Source organism: Cetorhinus maximus, chromosome 18 (genome assembly GCF_964194155.1).
Source record: "Cetorhinus maximus chromosome 18, sCetMax3.hap1.1, whole genome shotgun sequence".
NCBI lineage: Eukaryota > Metazoa > Chordata > Chondrichthyes > Lamniformes > Cetorhinidae > Cetorhinus > Cetorhinus maximus.
In genome coordinates this window covers 25,169,410-25,194,351 of record NC_135896.1, presented here as the reverse complement: position 1 = coordinate 25,194,351, position 24,942 = coordinate 25,169,410, and the positions used below count along the sequence as shown (strand labels likewise).

At 39.5% G+C, this 24,942-nt stretch overlaps 1 protein-coding gene across 6 annotated transcripts in view; it reads right to left on the bottom strand.

Annotated features, from left to right (window-relative positions):
• atxn3 (ataxin 3) overlaps positions 1–24,942 on the bottom strand; it is a 48,039-nt gene extending 23,097 nt beyond the window's left edge. For 2 of the 6 annotated variants that reach the window (XM_078562231.1, XM_078562229.1), the window contains exons 1-6: positions 24,860–24,923; positions 14,051–14,215; positions 13,530–13,574; positions 8,797–8,863; positions 6,654–6,741; positions 4,190–4,328 (exon numbers count right to left, since the gene is read on the bottom strand). In XM_078562231.1, the coding sequence (XP_078418357.1) occupies positions 4,190–4,328; positions 6,654–6,741; positions 8,797–8,863; positions 13,530–13,574; positions 14,051–14,118 (407 nt within the window). In that variant the 5' untranslated portion in view covers positions 14,119–14,215; positions 24,860–24,923. Of the gene's footprint in view, positions 1–4,189; positions 4,329–6,653; positions 6,742–8,796; positions 8,864–9,106; positions 9,193–13,529; positions 13,575–14,050; positions 14,216–16,720; positions 16,740–24,859 lie in introns of those variants that run through there. The other 4 variants (XM_078562228.1, XM_078562227.1, XM_078562226.1 and 1 more) reach the window with 3 other exon arrangements.

Genomic DNA, 24,942 nt, shown 5'->3' with positions numbered 1-24,942 from the left:
TTTTTCAATTCTAGTGTCATCTTCTTGTAACAGTATGGCCCCGATATTTATATCGTTTGCGTCAACAGCCAAGTTACACTGCTTGGCATAATTGGATACTGCCAAAACCGGTGTCATAGTTAATACAGTTTTGAACCTATCAAATGCCTTCTGATATGCCAGTGTCCATTGAAATGTCTTGTTCTTTTTTAATAGTTCAGTCAGTGGAGCAACCATACTATTAAATTTGTCACAAATTTCCGGTAAAACCCACTCATGCCCAGAAATATCAAAACTTTTTGTTTTATTGTAGGCACTGGGAAACCCACGATAGCTTTGACTTTCACATCTCTTGGAGCCACTTACTATGTCCAAAGGTATGGCCTAGATACGTAACTTGCGCTTTTGAAAATGAACTTTTAACCAAATAATTCTTCCAGATGCTGCAAATGCTCCTCCCACTACTCCTCAGACTGAAAACTATTAAGTCATCAATATAAATAGCACAATTGCTTAGACCTATAATTACTTATTTTGTCAGTCTTTGAAATGTTGCAGGTGCATTCTTCATACCAAATGGCATGACTGTAAATTGATATAGTCCATTTGGCGTCACAAAAGCTGATATCTCCTTTGCTCTGTCTGATAACGGTAATTGCCAATATCCTTTTAGCAAGTCAATCTTTGTGATAAATTTTGATTGTCCCAATTTCTCAATACAATCCTCCAACCGTGGTATAGGATATGAATCCGCTTTAGTCACCGCATTCACCTTTCTTTGTGTTCTATCCGGTTTCGGTCCCAATACAATAGGTGAACTCCAGTTACTGCAACTAGACTCAATGATATCATTTTGAAGCATGAAATCAGTTTCTTTCTGTACTTGTGATAACTTTGCTGGATTTAATCTATAAGGATATTACCTTATTGAAGAAGAAACTTGTACAGAGACATAATGTTTAGCTAAGTCTGTCCTCCCCAACTTATTTCCACAAAGAGCTTTGTGTGATTGCAATAGCTTTTCCAAATTACTTTGACATTTGTCTGGAAGGTAACTCAATATTACATTTAAGTTTTCAGGTACCCCCTCATTATCCAATTTGATTAGAGGAAAATCAATTTCAGAGTCCTGCATTTCTACCTCTTTCTCATTATCTATCACCACTAATATCTCTTTTTGTTCCTCTTCCCTATCAAAGTACTTTTTAAGCATAGTCACATGACACACCCTCTGCTTCTTTCTTCTATCTGGAGTATTTATTAAATAATTTAATTCACTCGATTTCTTTTCAATCCTGTAAGGCCCACTAAACCCTGCCTTTAATGAGTCACTCATACTGGTAACAGAACTAGCACTTTCTCTCCAGAAATAAAATTCCAAACTGTAGCCTTCCTGTCTGCTTTCACTTTCATCACTTGCTGTGATATTTTTAAATGTTCCTTAGCCAACTCACATGCTCTTGTCTAACTTTCCCTGAAGTTTGATACATAATCCATGAGAGCAGTTTCTGCATTTTGACTCACCAATTTCTCATAAATCAATTTCAGTGGTCCCCTTGCCCCATGACCATAAAGTAGTTCAAAAGGATTAAAACCAGTCGATGCATTAGGAGCATCCCTGATAGCAAATAACAAGAATGGAACTCCCCTATTCCAATCCTGTGGATAATCCTGACAGTACGCTCTCATCATAGTTTTTAAAGTTTGATACCATCTTTCCAGAGCTTCTTGTGACTCCGGATAATAAGCTGTTGACTTAAACTGTTTTATCCCCAAACTGTTCATTACTTCCTTAAACAGCAGTAACAAAATTTGAACCTTGATCTGATTATATTTCCTTAGGTAAACCATATCTTGTAAAAAATTTAGTTAACTCTGTCACAATCTTCTTAGTTGTAATATTTCTTACAGGTATCGCTTCAGGAAACCTGGTAGACACATTCATTGTCAGTAAGAATTGATTTCCACTTTTAGTCTTAGGGAGGGGCCCTACACAATCAATCATGACCCTGGTAAAAGCTTCTTCAAATGCTGGTATTGGGATTAAAGGTGCCGGTTTAATCACTGCTTGTGGTTTCCTTGTCACCTGACATGTGTGACATGTTCTACAGAATTTGACTACATCCCTGTGCAGTCCTGGCCAATAAAAATGTTTCTGTACTTTTGCCTGTGTCTAATTCCGAAATGTCCCCCTATTGGAATTTCATGAGTAATCCTCAGAATCTCATTTCTATAGCCGAATGGGTTAACAATCTGATATACTTCCCTCCAGCTTTCATTTGCTGAGACATGATCTGGCCTCCATTTTCTCATTAACATATCACCCTTAAGGTAATAACATTCTGGAATACATTTTGCCTCTGTTTCTGAGTAAGCTGTTTGATATAACTTGTTTTAATTGCTAATCCTTTTGCTGCAACTCAATTAACTGCCTTGAGTTAAACACTTCAGCTGAACTGTCCTGTCCTGTGACTTTCTGAACAATGCTATCAAACACAGTGCCTGCAAATTGGGTTTCAATACCTTCTCCCCACCTTTGAACAGCCTGTCCTTGTTTTTCTTGCTTCAACCTGTATACCTGTGATCTTGTTATCACACAATCTGGAAACAATCCAGGATGCTCCTCTTGTAAACCCCTGTTGAAAATATTTCTACAGGCTGCTCAACTATCATAGGCATCACCCACATTTGTGACCCAGCTATATCATTACTCAGAATAAATTGAACCCCTGCAATGGGCAATTTTTCCACTACCTCAATAGTCACTTTGCCAGTTTTCCACTTTTAAAATTTACCTTCCACAAGGGAAAAGGTTTAGCATCTCCATGAACCCCACTTATCACCTGTTCCTGCAATACTCCCTCTGAACAACAAATATCACTATCCCACAACATTAAGGATTGAGAGACTGTGTCCCTTAAAATTTAAGCATTGTTATCTACTCCACCCTGTACATATGGAAAGGCTTTCCCTTCACACGCAAAGTCTTTAAACATTTCTGCAACCTGCTCCTCAGAGTTCTCTTGGATAAATGGTGAACACTTCCCACTCCTTCATCTATCACTGATTCTCCCTGTTTTACTTGTATACAAACCACTGGTTTTTCCTGTGCCTGAACCTCAGAATCCACAATACTTTTACTTCCTGAACTTTTGTGCACCCCAATAATTCCAACAGATTTTCTTTGCAATTTCTAACACACTGACTTCGTATGCCCCACTTTATTACAACTTTCAAATATCAGGTCAAGAGGTTTTCTATAAAACTAAATTAAACATTTATTAATACAAGAAAGATTGTAAGCACATACATATGTCTACAAAATTACTACTATAATAATAACAACAACAAAAATCCCCTAATTAATCTGACTCTCAGACTCCCGGTAAGGCAACAGTAAAACACAGATTTAAACAGACACCTGGCAAAGAACACTGGACAGTCACGTTCAAAATGAGTTTCTTTCAGCTCTGGGTTCTTGCAGACAGACTTGAGGCTTACAGGCTGGAGGTTTTAGATCTTAGAATCCCTCCTCATTTTACAATTGGCCTTTGCTTCCTTTATATATATTTTTCTCTTTGAATGCAAATTCTCATTGTCACGAGGTTTTTTTAACTTTGAATCTTCTAACAATAAAACCCTGTCATAATACTCACTTTACTAGTAAGCTTTAAAAAATTTTCTTAACTTGTTTCTGAGCTTCACCTGGTCTTTTGAATAGTCTATTTAAAAATGTACATTGCCCCCTTTATACCTCACCTTCTATTTCCCTATATTTATCGAATTACCATTTCAAATCTACTTCTCTTCTATACATCAAAGCCTCTAGACCAGCTGGCTTTAATCCAGTTAAGACACACGCACGTAGACACAGATGCTACTAAACTCTATTTTAAAATAATTTCCAATTACATTATAGGCATTATTATATCTTCTTGACACATTCCATATACTGTTAATCTAATAGAGGACATTTTTCTCCCTTAATTAGTCTTTTCAAGTGCTTATTCGCTGTAAGGCATAAAATCACATTTTGCTTTCTGGGACATTGCTGATCATAGCCTGGGGTTCTGTAGTACTATGAGTGCTGCCCCTCAGGAGTCAGAGCTTTACATGGCAAAATAGGACCAGGAAGGAGGGATATCAGTTGTAGGTTGTTCTACTAAAAAAAGAAAGACAAAAGGTTTTGAGCAATTTTATTCCTCAGTACCTCTGACCAAATTCTGTTCGCTGATTTGCCTCCTCTCCAATTAGCTTTGGCCTCTCTCGTTGCACCACTCTCATCCTTTTTAGTAACTCATCAGCTTCGCATTCTGGCAGTTCTCCTCTTACTACAAATATCGAATAACCTGGAGAAATTATGCAGTTAATCAAGCATATAGCATTCTGGGCTTTATAAAGAGAGACAGAGTACAAAAGCCAGGAAGTTATGCTAAACCAAGATAAATCACTAGTTCAGTCTGAGTTGGAGCATTATGCCTAATTCTGGACACCAAGCTTTAGGAAGGACATGAAAGATTTGGAGTGAGTACAGAGGGGTTTACTGGACTGGTTCTGGGGATAATGGATTAGAGTTACGTGGAACGATTGGAGAAGCTGGGGTTGTTCTCCTTGGAGCAGAGAAGGCCAAGAGTAAATTTGATAGGGGTGTTCAAAACCATGAAGAGCTTAGAAAGAGAAACTGTTTCCAATGGCTGAAGGGTTAATTATGAGAGGGAATAGATTTAAGCTTGTGAACCAGTGGTGGCACGAGAAAAAACTTCTTTTTAACACAACAAGTGGTTAGGATTTGGAATACACTGCCTGATAGGTCAGTGGATACAGATTCAATAGTAGCCTTCAAATGGAAACCGCACGGATATAAAGAAGGAACATGTGAGTAGGACTAACTGGCTTGCTCTTTGAAAGAGCCAATGCAGACGTGATGGGGCAAATGACCTCCTCCTGTGCTATACTATTCTATAATTCGATGAAATTAAACAAGATTTACTCTTTTTACTACAAACCCCTAGTTAACCATCTGAAATGAGATTATTCTGACATAAACAAACATAAGCCTCTCCTCGGATAAACAACCGGGTATAATTTTTTTAACTATACCAACTGTGACATTGAACCTCCTAAAATACCTAATTGGTTAAAATCAAGGGCCTCCGCCCTTTTCGAACAGTGAGCTGGATCCATATACCATAATAATTAAATGGGCCACATTTGATCAGAATAGTTTTTGTCAATGAGAATCATGATTAAACATAATGTCCTACACAATCACATTATTTCTGCTAAAACATTTGCACATTTACAGATGCAAATAATAAACAAAGCAGACCAGGATGTCAGTCCAACCACTATCTGCTCTTGATCATAAAGTTGTGATACTGAAACCCACATCAGATTTTGAGATCATAAGCAAGATGATACAGCAATGCAGTGACAAGGAAGTGTTGCATTAAGGGAAGTACCATTCTTTAGGCGGGACAGTGAACTGAGGTTTGCCTGCTCAGGGTGATATTTACGCACATTTTGAGGAAGAATAGGCAGTTACCAAGTTATCTGGCCAACATCCCTTAACCAACACCACTAGCAACGATTAACTGATTATTCAATTTACTAGTTTGTGGAATGCTGCATTTGCCACTGTAAAACACTTGCCAGCTTTAGGAAATTTAAGATATCAAGGTTTATTAAAAAGGTGTACTCTTATGACATTTCCTGCTGTGTAAACTATAATAAATAAGCAAAAAGAAATGAAAGAATGTCTCACAGGTGCACTATTCTGAGGCTGAGACTGAAGTATGCTATTGGAACAGAGTAAAAGGAGCTTTACTGTATACTCAAATAGCATTGCCTGCTCAGGAATTGCTTGATGCTGACATTGAGTACCTAAAATGGAACGCTTTCTATTTCTTGGCATAAAAATCCTTCATCTCAATGATCACAGGAAAGAAATAGGGGAGTAAAAGTAGAAAAGAATGGACTTTATTAACAGACATTCTAATTTACTTTGAGGCAAGACTGTAGAATTATGATTGCTCCTGAGAAATTAGTTCTGATATTTTGTAAATGATAGAACTCTATCCAGCAAACTGGGATCCCCACTTTTAAAAGCTTTTACTCAGATTACCATTAAAATGTATTTTTTTACTGATGCACATCTCTATATATTTATTTTTCTGGTCAATTTGCTCCCCACCTTGTTTCTGAAGGAGTTAACTCCTTGCTGAGTTATGGCTGCACAGCCACAAAACACTGTCCAGTAGCTTGCTTAAATGGCCAGTCTCCATGTGCAAGGCTAAATGGCAAGTATTAGCAGGCCATTTGACTATGAAGGTACCATAGAAGGTTTTTATGTTTAGAATCGATAATGTAACTTGAACAGCTCTTTCCCTACAACGTAAAATATTGTATTAAGTATCAAAGCATCTATTTGGTGCTTTTAATGTCCTGTACAAATCTTTCTGTCCTCATTTATAGAAGCAACGTCAAACCTGTGAACCACCAATAATCTGCATTAACTCTGAAAGAATACCTTAAGGCTTTATTAATATATTGTGTATAAAATTGCACCTCAAAATAATCAGAACTACTGTTTCCCCATTTATATCACTTATCTAGTTAGGATTTTATTTTTTATTAATAATGAACCAAGTTGCTGGAATGTTGAACAAGGATACCTTCTTGCTGTAATTGAGCCAAGAAGAGGGCGAGGTAAGTGTCGGAGATCAACTCTGGACCCGTCAATAAAGAATTCAGGTTAAACCACTGGGCAGAAAAGAAAGCACAAGTTATGCATTCCATCTATGAACTATACATTCATTCTGTGCAGTAACCATTCTGTGATAACCTTCACATTCACCTAATTTCAAGTACATCCATTTTTTTTTCATTCTTTATCCCATGCCAGAAACTATGAGTAATAGTGTCACCTAGTGGTCAAGCTCTGGTTAAACAGCCTGTTGTTATTGTTTCCAGGTTTTGGTAAGTTAAGGGAAACAAAGTACACCATGGCTATCAAGGCCGAGATTGGTTAACTCAGCTATGGCGGCTAAGCTCAAAATCTTGCTGATCTGAATGGCTCAATGTTACAACATGCAGTAAATTTACCAACTAAGGTTGGGGAGGCAGGAAATTTGACTATATCCATACATTATAATAGATCGCATTTTTGTGCGAACGGCAACGTCTCCAATTCATAAATACACCCCCTCAAACATCTTGGAATTATAAATATGGTGTAAGGTTAGGCTTTCTAAGCATCTTTAGCACAGAAAAACTTCCCATGCTGCTTCACAGTGATGCTTAATTGAAAAACAAATATGCTTGGCCAAAGGAGGAGACATTCGGAGGGCTGACCAAAAGCTTGGTCAAAAAGGTGGGTCTTATAAGGAGAATGAAATTGAAAGGTTTAGGAAGGGTGCTCTAGATTATAACATTTGGCAACTGAAGGCCTACTTGTCAATTGTGGGGGAAAGGAAGAGAGGGGGAATGGACATTAAGCATGGAGAGGGTGCATGATATGTAGCTGCAGAAACTTGGTGGTGCGAGGCCATGAAAACATTTAAACAAGAGGATGAGAACTGTGAATTTGAGACACTGGGAAACTGGGAGTCAATGTAGGTCAGCAGGAACATCGGTAAATGGGTGAGCGAAACTTGGTGCAGGATAGGATACAGGCAGGAAATGTTTGGATCAGCTGCAGTTGACGGAGGGGCTAGGATAGGCAGTGGGCCAGGCAAACTTTGTAAGAGTCAAATCTGGAAGATGAGAAAAAAAAAATCACGTGAAGTAAGGTGGAGGCAAGCAATATTATGGTGAGGATATCGGGCTGGAGGCTCAGCTTGATCAGTTAAGCTGCTGACATTGGAAACAGTTTAGTTCAACATGATACAATGGCCTGGAGGGAAATGGAGCCATTGGCAAGGTACAAAATTTGTGGTGAGGATCCAAAACAATGGCTTTGGTCGTTCCAGTGTTTAGCTGAAACAAATTGCAGCTCATTCAAGACTAGATATCTGATTTAATTGAGGCAGTGGAGGAGCTGAAACAGGCAGTGGAAAGTTGTAGCTGGGTGTCATCGAAGCATACATGGAAGCTAACCCCATGTCAGAAGATGATGTTGCCAAGAGACAGTATGTAGACAAGAGGAAGCAGCCAAGGCTAAATGGTTAAGTCTCCAGAGGTCCTGATGCAAAGGGTGGAAGAGAAGTCAATGCTGGGCATGCTCTGGCTACATCACATAGGTATAAATAGAAGCAAATAACAGCAGTCCGTGGACAACAGAAAAGTATCGAAAGATGATGATATGGTCAATTGCGTCAAAGGCTGCAGAAAGCTCAAACAGGGATAATGCACATGGTCACAGTGACAGAGAACACGATTTGTGACTTTGGTTAGAGCCATTTTGGTGCTGTGGAAGATGAAGAAACTAGATTTCAGTAGGAAAATGTATCACCTACTGAACCATAAAAATAATGCAACTGCGTAGCAAAATTTAAAAAATTATCTCCAAAAGCAAACCAAATCTGTTGGAGATTTATTTACCCTCCAGGTGAAGCTATTTTTTTAAAAAGTGAAGTAAAAGTAATGAGAATTCCTGAAACCGAAAAAAAAAATGCAACTAAGGAGCTGTGCAGCAAATCTAACAAACTGAAACTGTGGAGTACAGCGATTTTTTTTAGGTTAGGTTGAAGAAAGAGGTGAAACAATTGTGGGAAATGTTGGAAAGATTTTGAAAATGGAATGCTCTACTTCTTCTGATATTGTGGAGATGAGATTCAAAATTCCATAGCAGCTCTTTAACGTTAAAGAGTGGACTACCTGATTTCCTAATTTTCGCACTGTAAACCAATGTTCTTTGTAGTTGCATATAAATGCCCTTTCAATTCTGTGGAAACAACAAACATGTGGAAGACCTTAAACCATTTCACAAGGAATTTGCTGAAAAGTAATCAATCTTTTTTCCAAAATGCCTACTGCCAAATAAAATGGATATTGCATATTTGTGACTGTTTTTAAGAGCATAGATTGAAAAACTGAATCCAAAATCTGAAAATTAAAGCTAAGATCCGCAATAAAAAAAATCTTTAAATACTGAGAACACACTGTATTTATATATAATGCGTCTTACACTGGATCAATCCTTAATCGCTGATATTCTGGGCTGTTGAAGAGGGTAATCTCTAAACCCCAAACACTCAAGGCAGTACTAATCACCTGTAGAAATAAAATTGCTTTGAAAGCTCTTTGGATTTTACAACAATACAGTAGAACCCACTTAAAATAAGTAATTTGAAAAGCAACATCTGGTTTTAACACATGCAAAAGTCTATGCACTGTAACTGTAAGACATGCTTCAGCAAGGGGCCGTTCCATTTTCTTGGAGCCCAATGGAAGTATCAGTTCCCCCCTCCCCCATCCAACCATCAGGAGTTCAGTATTTGCAGTTATTTTCCCAATGGAAATAACTAGAATGAAATGGATTGTTTCTACTTGGGCTGTTCCTCTTAACATTGTCTACAACAGAGTGGTCAAACAAGATAATCTAATGAATAGGGAAATTGCTTTTTTAAAAACTCACATTGTTCACGTAAAGCGTTTGTTCACAGTCTCACTAAGTGCGATGCAATTTTCAATTACGTTTACAATACTCTGCAACGTTCCCTTTTGCAAGCTTGCAAAAAGAAAACCTAAGAATAAAAGTGGGCCATTCAGCTCCTGGGGCCTGTCCACCATTTAATTAGATCATGGCTGTTCTGATATTCCTTGATACCCTTACTGTGAATCGGAGGCTTGAAAATTTCAATTGACCCAACATCCACAGACACTGGTGGGTGGGAGAGGAGAAAAGAATTCTAGATTTCCTTTAGTCTGTGTGTGAAAAAGTACTTTGTGATTTCACTCCAGAATGGCATAGCTCCTTGTTGTGGATTCCCTCACGTGAGGAAATAGCTTACCTGTATCTACCTTATTGAATTATTTTCCCATTTTTAGGGTGAACTTCGAAACAAGTGAAATAAAAGTCCTCTTCCATTTGACTATCAAATTTCTTCATGCCGTATTGATCAAAAGCATGGCAAGATCCTATTGAATCCACTTAGAACAGGACTTGGAGAAGGTGCAGAAGAGGGTGACGAGGAGGATGCCAAATTATACATCTCTCAGTTATGTGGAAAGGGTTCGAGTTATTTACTTTAGAGAGAGAGAGAGAGAAATACTTTTAAAGGTTTGAAGAACGATTGGATACATTCTGGTTCGATAACTTATCTGAATTGGATAAGAGAGGTGGGCCGAAGGTCATATCCATAAAATCTAAGGGTAAAGGTAGATTGAATACCAGGGAGAATTGTTTTCATGGTATGTTTCTTTACAAATAACTTGACAGCTTCTTGAGAGAAGAGGTAATTTGTCATTGCAGGAGATTAAGTTGCTAATTAGTTGTGATAATATAGGGTCATGGAGAGCCACATTCTTCTGGAGTATTGTTTGATTGCTTTAGGAAATCTGGAAAGGAATTCTCCAAATTTCCCATTCTTGCATCAATTGTAGTTTTTTCGGGAGTGGGGGGAGGTGCGCGGGAGGAGGAGGAGTGGTGGGAGGCTGGATGGGCCAAACAGTCCTTTTTGTCCTATCATATTTAGAACAGTCAACTGAATAATGATTTTGAAATGTTTCCTCAAAAGGCGGTGGGTAGCAACAACTGAAGGCTCCAGCAATCCGACAAGAGGTGCGAAGTGGCAAAGAGAAGGATTGGTATCGAGGGCTAGAAACTCAGAAAAACCCAACTATGCACACAAAGCAAAATACAGTCCCCAGCTGGTTGAACCAGAGAGAAGTGATAGTGTCAGAGGCTATGAAGGAGTCCCAAGTGTGCTCATGCATTGCTGTATGTAGCAGCAAATAACTACATAATTATTAAAACCTCAAAAACTACACATTGGAAGTAGTGGATGTGCACGTTAAACAATTGAACAAAAATAACTTCTCCAAATTTTATTCCTAAAGATACAGGTCAAATTTTGCATTATTTTGAAAGTTGGGAATACATTTTAAATACCTCAGTTATTTTGTGTTGGGTTATTTAAGTTTTTTTTTTAAAGTCAATTTACACAATCAAGAAAGAAGGGATAGTGCAGTTTTATTCTGATTTGTTGCATGGTCAGAGCCATTAAGTCATTTTTAATCTCTATGTTAACACAACAGAAACATCTGGTCAGTTTTATATGTGTAAACTTCCCCCCAAAAAAACTTTCAATTAAAAGCATTACTTTTTTACAACACCAGTTCAATATATTTTGACAATAGAGGCATTTATTGAAGCTTTCAATCTTGTACTGAGTTGTCTATGTTAGTAAATTTGCAATGCTAAAAGAAACAGATCAGAAAAGGTGAGGGTAGCTTTTGCAATTAATTTTCAGAATTTTGCACAGATATCAACTGTCACTTAGAGGGCTAGCAGCTAACATATCAGGAATGATTTTCCATCTGATTTTCTAACCTTTGGTACTTTTCTAAAGCAACACCTCTAAAATGGGAAATTCAGTGGAATGAGGTGGGAGGGAACAAGCATTTCCTCTACCACTGCACGGTTGATGGTGCTACAATGCTAATATATTGTACTATTCAAACACTAAGCTACTTTACTGTCAGATGAATCGCCAGATGAGATTGTTAAACAGAATAAACACAAAAATGAACAATTAAAGTTTATTCAGCCTGAATACTTTTGCCTCCAAGGACATCTTTTCTTTTCTTAATTGACAAATATAAAACGCTAACGCAAATAGCTAAGGAGAAAAATACGGGGCATTCTTATGATCATATTTGGGGATATGACCAAGTTTGGTTTGTTCCATGCTCCCCGCCCCCCAACAAAACATAAGTGTACATTAAAGTATATTTGAGAACAATGCTTTGCGATTATGAATGGGGCAATGAGGCACTTATCTCCTCACTGGACAAGTGCGTTCTCTTGATTTCTTCACTAGCTAAACCTGTTTATTTGTGAGTTGTTGTGGTGTCAAGGCAGCCATTCTATTTGTAATCACGCCAAATTTCAGTTGCAGTATTTACCCCTCCCCAACCCCCTTCAATTCTTTGATGGTTATTCCAGATTTAGGTTAACCATGAGCTGTGTTAATAGTAAAGGTACTTTGGAAGTGATAACTAGGGGCAGGAATTGAAACGCTGAGAAGTCCAATAATGCACATTTTTCTGTACTAAAAATAATGTATGCTGATGGTCTGTAGATGAAATAGTGGCAGAACTGATTTAGGAACAACATGGAGGAAATGATTTAGAAAACCAGATCAGAAGCTATTCACGATATATATATATATGACTTGGATGAGGGAGCCAAATGTAATATTTCCAAGTTTGCTGATGATTCCAAACTGGGCGGGGTTGTGAGTTGTGAGGAGGATGCAAGGAGGCTTCAGGGCAATTTAGACAAGTTGTATGTGGGCAAACACATGGCAGATGCAGTATAACGTGGATAAATGTGAAGTTATACATTTTGGTGTGAAAAATAGAAAGGCAGAGTATTAGTTAAATGGCGATATATTGGGAAACGTGGATGTACGAAGGGATCCGGGTATCCTTGGGCGTCAATGAAAGTAAATAGGCAGGTGCAGCAGCAATTAGGAAGGCAAATGGTATGTTGGCCTTCATTGCAAGAGGATTTGAGTTCAGAAGTGAGGATGTCTTAGTGCAGTTATACAGGGCCTTGGTATGACCACACCTGGAATATTACGTGCGGTTTTGGTCTCCCTAACTGAGAAAGGACATACTTACCATGGAGTGGGTGCAGTGAAGGTTCACTAGGCTGATACCAGGAATGGCAGGACTGTCGTATGAGGAGAGATTGGTTCAACTGGGCCGGTATTCACTAGAATTTAGAAGAATGAGAGGGGATCTGATTGAAACATTTAAAATTCTAACAGGGCTAGACAGACTGGATGGATGGAGGATGTTTCCCCTGGCTGGGGAGTCTAGAACCAGGGGCCACAGTCTCAGGATACAGGGCAGGCCATTTAGGACTGAGATGAGGAAAAATTTCTTCACTCAGTGGGTGGTCAACCTGTGGGATTCTCTACCACAGAAGGCTGTGGAGGCTGGGTCATTGGGTGTATTCAATAAATAAATTGTTAAATTTTTGGATATTGGGGGCATCAAGGGGTATAGAGAGAAAGCCGGAATATGGCGTTGAGATAGAGGATCAGCCATGATCATATTGAATGGTGGAGCAGGCTTGAAGGACCGAATGGCCTACTCCTGCTCCTAGTTTTTATGTTTCTAAATGAGCGAAATAAAAAGTAAAGGGTGAGAATGTAGGTGAGCAATGGAAAAAGAACAAATCAAACCATCTAATTAAATCCAGCTTGCTAGCCCTGTCCACTTGGACTTTATTTAATAGTCTTATTTATCAACTGCAAGGTTAAGAAAAAATGATTGTTCATATGATTTTTGAATAATGTGCAAAGTGGGGAGAAGAAACAAAAAAAGGTTTATTGCTAAATGTAATGGATTTATAGGCTTAAAAATCAGATACTTACTTGAATTGAAAAGAATCCACTATCATCCATGTTCCCTGAAGGTTGCTACATTGAAAGAAAAAAAATAGCGAAATAGTGAAGATGGGATAATGCAAATGCTCATGGTACACAGATTAAATGCCAAAGATGTCCATTGTTGATTGGCAGACAAAGCATGTGAAAATCTGCATAATTTCAATGGGCAATTAAAAGCATTGAGACTGGGGTGGTGTTTTACGAATATACAGATTAATATTGAGGTGCTCTTGACATCTGCTAGTGAATTTACAATTGTAATTTTAGATGGGCAGATGAGGTCTTGGTTTAACAACTTACTTTAAACACGACAGCTCCAGCATTGCAGCACACCCTCAGTACTGCGGTGAAATGTCAGTTTAGATTATGTGCTCATGTCTCTGGAGCAGGACTGGAAGGCAGGACATTCTGACTCAGAGGGGGGACTGCTACCACTGAGTCATGGCAACTGGTCTATGGGGAGCAGCATCATTAAAATTGATGTTGAGCTAACTTTCAGTTTTTACCTGTAAAAATATTCTGTATTCTTCTGTGGTAGTTCCTCCCTCTGCCATTCTTTCTCGCTCTTCTTCATCCAACTGCTGTGCAATTGTAGAGAGGTCTATAGGGCTGAAGTACTCTCCCTGCAACAAATTGTTGAGGCAATGCTGAGCACAGAGGGATCCTTCTTGCTGTGGAATCGAGCAGAGCAAAGCCCATAAAATTTTCATATGAACTGCCAGAGTCAGAGGTCTCTCACATTGTTGTGTAAATCTATCGATATTACACAAAAACACTCAATTCTTTAGTGATAAAAAACTAAGCTTCAAATTTTAATTAAATTCTGCAATGAGATCATACATATTGTAATTTAGGCTTCTTACCAATAGGGATTCAAGCTCAACTTTCATAGACAGGTTTTGCATTTTCTATAGCCTAAACTTTGACTTTCATGCCCAAATAACTGTCATAGCAGACTGCAAGGTAAACAATGACATCCTAAACCTTTGGGATATATGCCAGAAATAATACAGGATGCCATCATCATACACTCAGTCATATTAAGGAAAACAGTAGCAAAGTGGTAACGTTACAGGACTAGTAATCCAGAGGTCTGAACTAACGCTCCAAAGACATGAGTTCAAATCCCACCATGGCAGCTGGTGGAACTAAACTTCAATTAATTAACAAATCTGGAATAAAAAGTTAATCTCAGAAATGATCATGAAACTACTGGATTGTCAAAAAACCCATCTGGCTCACGAATGCTCTTTAGGGAAGGAAATCTGCCGTCCTGACCTGAGCTGGCTTACACGTGACTCCAGACCCACAGTGATAGGGTTGATTTTTAACTACTCTTTGAAATGGCTGAGCAAACCTCTCAGTTGTGTCAAACCACTACAGAAAAGTAAAAAAAAATGCTGGATGGACCACCTGATACTGGAAATGAGAAAGGCGCACCCTGCAATTACCTCCTCGCTAACAGCTGGGAACTTGTGCCAACATTGAGAGAGTTGTCTCACAGATTAGTCAAGCAAAAGTCTAACATAGTCATACTCACGAATCATAACTTACAGCTAGTGTCCCAGATACCACCATCACCATCCCTGGCTCGCCCTGACCTACTTGCAGGTCAGACCCGCCAGAGGTATAGTCCTGAGAATCGTCAACATTGACTCCAGACCCTATGAAGTCTCATGGTATCAGGTCCTGCTCATAACCACTTACAGTTCTCCTTCAATTAATGAATTGCTACTCCTCCATGTTGAACGCCACTCGGAAAAAGCATTAAAAGTAGCAAGGACACAGAATGTACTCTGGATGGGTGACTTCATTGTCCATAACCAAAAATGGCTTGGTTGCACCATTACTGACCCAGCTGGCCAAGCCCTGAAGGACATATCTGTCAGACTGAGCCTACATCAGGTGGTGAGGGAACCAAGAGGAAAAATCCTATTTGACCTTAATCTACTGTTGCAGATACAGGTCTGTGAACTGTATCTGGTAAGAGTGAACGCCACACAGTCCTTCTGAAGATAAAGTCCTGTCCTCATACTGAAGACACCCTCCATCATGTTGTGTGACATTACTACACAGTGCTAAATGGGATAGGTTCAGAACAGGGCTAACAGCTCAAAACTGGGCATCCAAGAGGCACTGTGAGCCACCAGCAGCAGAAGAATTATATTCAACCACAATCTGTGACCTCATGGTTCAGCATATCCCACATTATCCTGGTTCAATGAGGAGAGCAGGAGACAATGCAGGAGCAGCACCAGGCATACTAAAAATATGGGGCCAACCTGGTGAAGCTACAAGACTACATGCATACTAAATAGGGAAAGAAATACACTAAACAGGGAAAGCAGTATACTAAACAGGGAAAGCAGTATACTAAACAGGGAAGGCAATATACTAAAGTTACGCAATCCCAAAACTGATCAGGTCAAAGTTCTGCAGGTCTGCCACATCCAGTCATGAGTGATGATGGGCAATTGAACTAATAAGAGGGACAGGCTGGTCAATGATGGGTGAGCCCAGCATGTCAGTGCAAAAGACAAGACTGAAGTATTTGCAAGTATCTTCAGCCAGGAGTGGCAAGTGGATGATTGATCTCGGCCACCTCAGCATTACAGATGTCAATCCTCAGATAATTCGATTCAATCCATGTGATAGCAAGAATTAACTAAGGCACTGGATACAGCAAAGGCTATGGGCCCGGCAAAGTCCTGGCTGTAACATTGAGGACTTGTGCGCCAGAATTAGCTGCATTCCAAGCCAAGCAGTTCCAGTGCAGCTACCACACTGATGCCTGCTCAACAAAGCGTAAAATAGCTCAGCCATGTCCTTTGCACAAAAAACAGGACAAATCCAATCTGGCATCAGTCTTTTCTCAATCATCAGCAAAATTATAGAAGGTGCTGTTAACGGTGCTATCAAGTGGCGCTTATGCTCACTCCTCTATGTTGAACACCACATGATGCTCAGTTTGAGTTCCAGTAGGGCCATTCAGCTCCAGACCTCATTCCAGCCTTGATCCAAACATAGACAAAAGAGCAGAATTGAAGAGATGAGGTAAGAATGAGCGCTGCCTTCGATGTCAAGGCAGCATTTGACTGTGTGTGACATTAAAGAGCCCTAGCAAAGCTGGAATCAATGGCAATCGGGGGAAAACCCTCCACTAGTTGGAGCCATACCTAGCACAAAGGTAGATGGTTGTGGTTGTTGGAGATCAATCACCTCAGTCCCAGGGCATCGCTGCAGGAGTTCCTCAGGATAGTGTCCTAAGCCCAACCATCCTCAGCTGCTTCATCAATGACCTTCCCTCCAAATAAGGTCAGAAGTAGGGATGTTTAATGATTGCACTGTGTCCAGTACAATTCAGGACTCCTCAGATACTGTAGTAGTCCAGGCTGCATACAGCAAGACCTGGACAAGCTTGGGCTGATAATTGCAAGTAACAAGTAACACCGGCTTCACGCTTGGAACATAGAGATTATGCATCTGTAGAAAAATTAATCCTTACTGGAAGTCCAGTTCATGCATAGACCAACATTTAGAAAATGGAAAAACGAAACATGATGTTTAAAAATCAGCAAATTAAAAGAAATAAAAAGTAAATGATGGGAAGAGAAGTAGATGATATCCCTGATACTCCAATCTAAAAGCAGAAAACTATGTAGTAACCCAGGCAACCACGGCTGTAGTCTTCGGTTATAGTAACTAGATAAGTGACTTATCCTCAGATACCAAATTCAAATACCTCCAAGTTACAAACTCACCCATGGATTAGCAGACCCTATCTCTCCAACCTCCTCCAAATCTACATCCTGCCTACACTTATTATTTTGCCCGCAGTACCCTTCAGCAGACTAGACTTGCGAAACTCTGGAACTTTCTCAGCCTGCCTCAAAGACCTACCACTTTCATCATGGACTTGATTATGTACAACTACTGCTCACCATCTGTTACTCCTTTATGATACACCTTGGAACAGTTATCTGTTAAAACACCACATAAATCCAGGTTTTATCATGTCGATCTGTGCATGATTAACTGTTCAAACATGAAAAGCATTAACAAGTCTGTTCCTTTCGTCAACAGGTATCCATACAAGCACACCTCAGTTTACTTTGGTCAATTTTCCCCAACTTTAGCAGCAAGACTGTCAATTTTGTGTCCCTACCACTGCCTACACTGAGATCAGTAGAGACTTGGGGTTAAGCATGGAATTTCCTGTTCTATATGACTAAATACTTACCCACTTGATTAACTTAACTGCAGAACTAAAAAGGGTTTCTTTCCCCTCCAACTGTCTTGGTGCCTTTCCTAAGGTTAATGATGTTAAACAAGATATAGTTCCACAGGTCCAGGCAAGTTTCTGGTATCTCATTAAATGGCTATTCTTCCTGTGCAAGTCTAAACAGTAATCATCAATCACTATTCATTATGGTGACACCAGTTATACTTGATCCTACAGTCACTGGGGAGGGAACTGATCAGATTTTCTCTTTGGTTTCTGAAATACAAAGTGCAAATGTAGTATGCCCAAGTCAAGAAATATGGGTACTTATCAATCTATAATCACTTGGTACCACATTGTGTTGTATATTTGTCCACTGGGGAGACTCCACCAGGAATTTCTATTTAACAAAGACATCTAAATTTATTACAGTCATCAACATAAACAAAAGTATATATTTGGCTAAGAAAGCTGCTCAGTGCTTTAGTATGGTTTCTGTTCTGTAGGTTGTAGGCTCAATCTTTAGAAAGTCCTTGGTGAGGGGATTGTGGGTACTGGCAAACATGTTTTCTGGTTGAGGCAAAGTATTAACTTAGAGAAGAATAAATGGAGTGTAGCAATTACTATACCATTACTGATTAGTTTAAGGGTGGAAATGGCAAGACCTGTCAAAAGGTCAGCCTGCCCACTTCTTCAATCAAGATAAGAAAAAAAAATAAACTAGGATAAAATTCTAGTTTAAAGAATTCGTAGTTATCTGGTTAATATTCCTGGCTTTCCTACTGGATGGTCACATTCACATAAATCAGGCCGCAGTGGTCAGTTGAGCTTGCATATCACTGTTGGGGCAGCATTCCTTCAATGTTTTAACTGTTCGCCTTAACTATTCAGAAGTGTTTTGCATAATCATTCCTTGCATGATACCATATGCAATTCAGCAGTTAAATACAGGTCATTTTGCCTTTGAAAGGCAAATGGAACCAAAAATATTTCTAGCATTTCCAAATTCAAACTTTTGATCTCAAAGAGTAAGCATTTATGGAATTTGTTCAGCTGTTACCAGTTGGAACTTGTCCATAATTAGAGCTGTTAGAATCATAGAATCTTACATTACAAAAGGAGACCATTGTTATGAGACAGCCTTTTGGTAAAGCTGAGTTATTTAAAAATCCCAGAGGGAAACTTTAAACAACTGTCATAACTTATATTTTTAAGTGGTTATGTTTGAGATGCAGCTCTAAATTCAGGATTCAGACCACCAGTTCACAAGAGGTTTTATATTAAACTAAATGAAACATTTCAATTTACACAAGTTAAATATATACACATGGCTACAAATGACTACTATCATAACTTTTAACAAATTCTCAAACTAATCTCCAGTAAGGGAACAGCACCCATAGGTTTAACCAGACACCAGGCAAAACATTTTCACTTTACAAATTCAAAATTAGGTTCCTTTCACTTTGGTTCCTGTGGAGACAGTTGTAGGCTTACAACTACTTTGATCTTACATTGTCTCTGCCCCACACACACATAACTGCTATCCTTATACCTAGCACAGCTCACTGAATGTAAATTCTCATTGTATCACCAGCCTCTTCTAACAATAAAACCCCTTTCATAGTACCAATCTTATTAGTAACATAAACATATTGCTTGGTCTCTGCTAGCTAGGTGCCAGATTTCACTCGTCTTCTTGAATGTTCTATTCAAAAAATGCAAATGCACTCTACCTCTCTTACATCTCAAAGTTAGTACACATCAAAGCACCCAGACTAGCTGGCTTTAATCCAATTAAAACACACCCACAGACTAAACCTCTATTTTAAAAGAAAAATATTTCCCAATAATATTATATACATTAATAGCTTCATGACACCATTCAGCTAATTACGAACATACGAACTATGAGTATGAGGTCACTCGGCCCCTTGAGCCTGCTCCGCTATTCAGTAAGATCATGGCTGATCTGATTGCAACCTCAACCTCAAATTCCTGCCTACCCCTGATAACCTTTCACTCCCTTGTTAATCAAGAATCTATCCAGCTCTGCCTTAAAAGAATTTTAAAAATCTGCTTCCACCGCCTTTTGAGGGAGAGTTCCAAAACCTCACAACCTGAGAGAAAAAATTTCTCATCTCTCTCTTAAATTAGCGACACCTTATTTTTAAAGTAACCCCCCCCCCCAATCCTAGATTCTCCCACAACAAGAAACATCCTCTCCACATCCACTCTGTCAAGACCCCTCAGGATCTTAAAGGTTTCAACTAAGTCGCATCTTACTCTTCTAAATTCCAGTGGGTAAAAGCCTAACCTGTCCAGCCTTTCCTCATAGAACCCACCGATTCCTGGTATTAGTCTAGTAAACCTTTGCTGGACTGCCTCTAATGTATTTACATCCTTCCTTAAACAAGGAGACCAATACTGTACACAGCACTCCAGATGTGGTCTCATCAGTGCCCTGTACAACTGAAGCATAACCTCCCTACTTTTGTAATCAATTCCCCTCACAATAAATGATAACATTCTATTAGCTTTCCTAATTACTTGCTATACCTTTTGTGATTCATGCACTAGGACACCCAGATCCCTCTGAATCTCTCACCATTTAGATAATAAGCTTCTTTTTCCTTTCTGCCAAATTGAATGATTTCACATTTGCCCACATTATACCCTATTTGCCAGATCTTTGCCTACTCACTTAACCCATCTTTGTCACTTTGTAGTCTCCTTGCGTCCTCTTCACAATTTAATTTCCTACCAATCTTTGTGTTGTCAGCAAATTCAGCAACCATTCCTTCGGTCCCTTCATCCAAGTCATTTATATAAATTGTAAAAAGTTGCGGCCCAAGCACTGATCCCTGTGGCACACCACTCGTCACATCCTGCCAACCAGAAAAAGACCCATCTATGCCAACTCTTTGCTTTCTGTAAGCCAGTCAATCTTCTATCTATGCCAATATGTTATCCCCTACACCATGAGCTTTTATTTTCTGCAATAACTAATTGCACCTATGTGGTTCATTGTAAGAGCTGTCCAATTAGAGTGTGGGAATGGGACTTTCACCATGGCCCTGCAAATTATTTATTTTCAAAGCATTTTGAACTGTGAGGAGGATAGTGTAGAAATTTAAAAGGGAATAATGGAATGAGAAGACAATGGCCGATGAAATTCAATGCAGAGAAGTGTGAAGTGATTTTTTTTATAAGAACATGGAGAGACAACATAAAATAAAGGATACAATTCTAAAGGGGATGCAGGAGCAAAGGGACCTGGGTGCATATGTACATGTCATTGAAGGTGGCAGGACAGGTTGAGAGTATGGTTAATGAAGCACACAGTATCCTGCACTTTATTCAAAGGGGCACAGAGTACAAAAGCAAGGAAGTTATGTTAAACCTGCATAAAATATTGGTTTGGCCTCAAATGGAGTATTGGGTCCAGTTCCAGATGCCACATTTTATGAAAGATATGAAGGCATTAGAGAGAATGCAGAAAGGATTCACAAGGATATATCCAGGGATGAGGAACTTCAAGTTAAAAAGATAGACTGGAGAAATTGGGACTGTGTTCCTTGGAGAGGAGATTTGATACAGGTATTCAAAATCATGAGGGATCTGGTCAGAGCAGATAGGAAGAAACTGTTCCCAATGGTGGGAGGGTTGAGAATGAGAGGGTACAGATTTAAGGTAGTTGGCAAAAGAAGCAATGGAGACATGAGAAGAAACTTTCTTATGCAGCAAGTGGTTAAGATCTGGAATGCCCTGCCTGAGAGTGTAGTGAAGGCAGGTTCAATCAAGGCATTCAAGAGGGAATTGGATTATTATCTGAAAAAGAAGAATGTGCAGGGTTATGGGGTGAAGGCTTGGGAATGGCACTAGGTGCATTGCTCCTTTGGAGAGCCAGCACGGACATGACAAGCCAAATGGTTTCCTTCTGTGCTGTAACAATTCTGTGATTCTGTGGAATATATATAAAATTCACATTTGAAAGCTATTAAATTTGATTCCGTCACCCTTTTAGGCAGTGCATTCCAAATTTTAACAAACTGCTGCATAAAATAGTCTCTTCACCTCCTCTCTGGTTCTTCTGTTATTTATGTTAAACCTGTGCCTCTTGGTTATTGATCCTTCTGTCACCTAAAACAGTTAACTTTGACAGGAAAGGTTTTTTTTAATTAATGGGATGTCAACTCTCACAATCAAAATGAAATGGCCAGAAAAGGTGTAGCAATTATTTTAAAAGCATCATTTTTTAGAACCTGTATTTTGAAACAATTTCTTGAAGGACAGCGAGAGTTGCATAACTTCTGGCATATAAAGTTTCAACCCACATCAAGTGTATTGCATAGACAAGTCCAAATGTAATTTACAAAATTGGAAACCTGGGTTTGTGGTAATTTTCCAAAATTTCCATGATTCTGGAAAGGTCTCAGCAGATTGGAAAGTTGCAAGTGTAACACCTCTATTCAAGAAAGTAGGGATCAAAAAGCAGGAAACTACACATCAGTTAGTCTAATGTCTGTCACTGGAAAAATGCTAGGATCCATTATTAAGAAGGTAAAGCAGGACATTTAGAAAATCATAATACAATCAGGCAGAGTCAACATGGTTTTGCGAAAGGGAATTGTATTAGACAAATTTATTAAAGTTCTTTGAGCATGTAACAAGCAGAGTGGATACAGGTTAACCAGTAGATCTAGTATTTGGATTTTCAAAAAGTAGTCAAAAAGGGGTCATATAAAAGGTTGCTGCACAAGAGCTCATGGTGTTGGGGATGATGTATTAGCATGGTAGAGAACTGGCTAACTAACAGGAAACAGAGTCAGGGTAAATGGGTCATTTTCAACTTGGCAACTGTAACCAGTGGAGTGATACAGGGATCACTGCTGGGGTCTGGAGCATGTGGGAAAAATGTGGGGTTGTCCACTTTGGCAGGAAGAACCAAAAAGCAAAATATTATTTAAGTGAAGAAACTGCAAAATGCTGCAGTACAGAGGGATCTGGGTGTCCTTGTACATGAATCGCAAAATGTTAGCATGCAGGTACATCAAGTAATTAGAAAGGCTAATGGAGTGTTGGCCTTTATTGCAAGGTAAATGGAGTATAAAAGTAGGAAAGTCTTGCTACAACTGTACAGGGCATTGTTGAGACCACACCGAGAGTACAATTTTAGTCTCCTTACTTAAGAAGGGTTATAATACTTGCATTGGAAGCAGTTTAGAAAAGGTTCACTAGGTTGATTCCTGGGATGAAGGGGTTGTCTTATGAGGAAAGGTTGAGCAGGTTGTGCTCCAGAAGGAGAGGTGATCTTATTGAAAGATGTAAGATTGAGGTGGCTTGACGGGGGCCCAGTTTAAAAATAAGGGGTCTCCCATTTAAAACCGAGACGAGGAGAAATTTCTTCTCTCAGGGGGTCATTAGTCTTTGGAATTCTCACAGTAGTGGATGGTGGGTCATTGACTATATTCATGGCCGAGTTAAACAGACTTCTGATCAACAACAGAATCAAGGGTTATGGGAGAAAAAAGCAGGAAAGTAGAGTTAAGGCCACAATCAGATTGGCCATGATCTTCTTGAATGGCCAAGGCCTGGAGGAACTGAATGGCCTACATCTGCTCCTATTCCTTATGCACAGTAGATAAAACAGTAATTACCATATAAACACAACATTAGTAATTATATGGATATAGCATTTGTACAAGGGATTCACCCACAAACTTAGCCAGTCTATTTACAATATTGTTGTGCACAAGAGTCAGAGGCTTACATAAGCCTTACATTACCAGATATAATGGCAAATTCAGATGTTTACTGTAGGTATACAAAACACAAAAATAACTGTACTGTATAATCAACCAGAAATTTACAATTAATCACAAACACTATAAACTCGTAACTTCCTGTGACGTTTTATATGGAGTCAAGGCAAAGTGCTGTCTTCAAATGAAGTTATAAGGCAAGAGATAGTTGGATCAAGAAGCAATTGTAATTCAGTCCCCATTTTAAGTTATCCATTCTGTCTTTATTTTTGTATTTCCATTACAATTCCAATGTCCATAGCTATATGGGAAACTACATATGTAAGGTTGTCACAACCAACATTTTACTGGAACAAAAACAAGAAATGCTGGAAAAACTCAGGTCTAACAGCATCTGTGGAGAGAAAAACAGAGTTAACGGGAGAGGCCGCTGTGGCGTTTGGCGTCGAGTAGCCTCCCCTTCTTCCTACTCAACATTTTACTGTATTGAGCATCGATTCTACCTATTCAATAGCCTATCGTAAAGATAGTTGAACTTCTGCACTGTTAATGAATAATCAACATCATGAAGTAAAACACTATCATATTAGCAGCGATTTTACCAAGATTGTAATACAACCACAACAGGACAACTGTGCTTTTATATAGTGCAGTAGTGTCTTTCAGGCTAAACGTCCAACTTTTCCACGCTCAAGTGGTGCCCTGTACGTCGTCTTTGAGAGTCACACAACGTGCAGTAATTAAAGTTGCACTACGCAAAAACTCTTTTCCTATGCGTGCTCCACGAGAACCATCAGAAGTGTGTGGGATCAGAAACGGGAAGTCAGAAGCTGATACAAACGATTTACTTAACCGTTCAACGAACTGAGAAGATCAACTTCGGAGGATTTACACAAACATCACTTGCTAACTTTGAGCACTCCTCTCCTGCCTGATAGGATGGTTTTTTTTTGGGACGTTTCTCTTTAGATGTCGGGCCGGGATATTAATCGCCCTCCCAAGGTGCGACACATCTCGAGGGCAGCCCTTTAAAAGCGGAATTCAATGTGATTATTGCACCGCGACTCAGAGCCCAGTTATGAGCGGTGAATGTACGGGGGCAGCCGCTCCGGCCTCAGGCCAAGGGTGGGGAACCCTGTGGCGCTGGCAGCCAGCGGCTGTGAAACTCCCCGCCCCACAGCCGCTTCACCGCAGCCCCGGAGGAGGAAGACGGGGAGGTTTGAGCAACTCGACGCCAAACGCCACGGCGGCCTCTCCCGCCGCTGCTTCCCGGGCCCGGCGAGCCGCCGCCACGGCCATTTTAAACAGTAATCGCCGCATCAACTCACTTTCTCGTGAAATATCGCCTCCATGATGGATAATGGACCATCATCCTGTGCGGCGTGACCCGGCGGGGGTCAAACCCACGAAC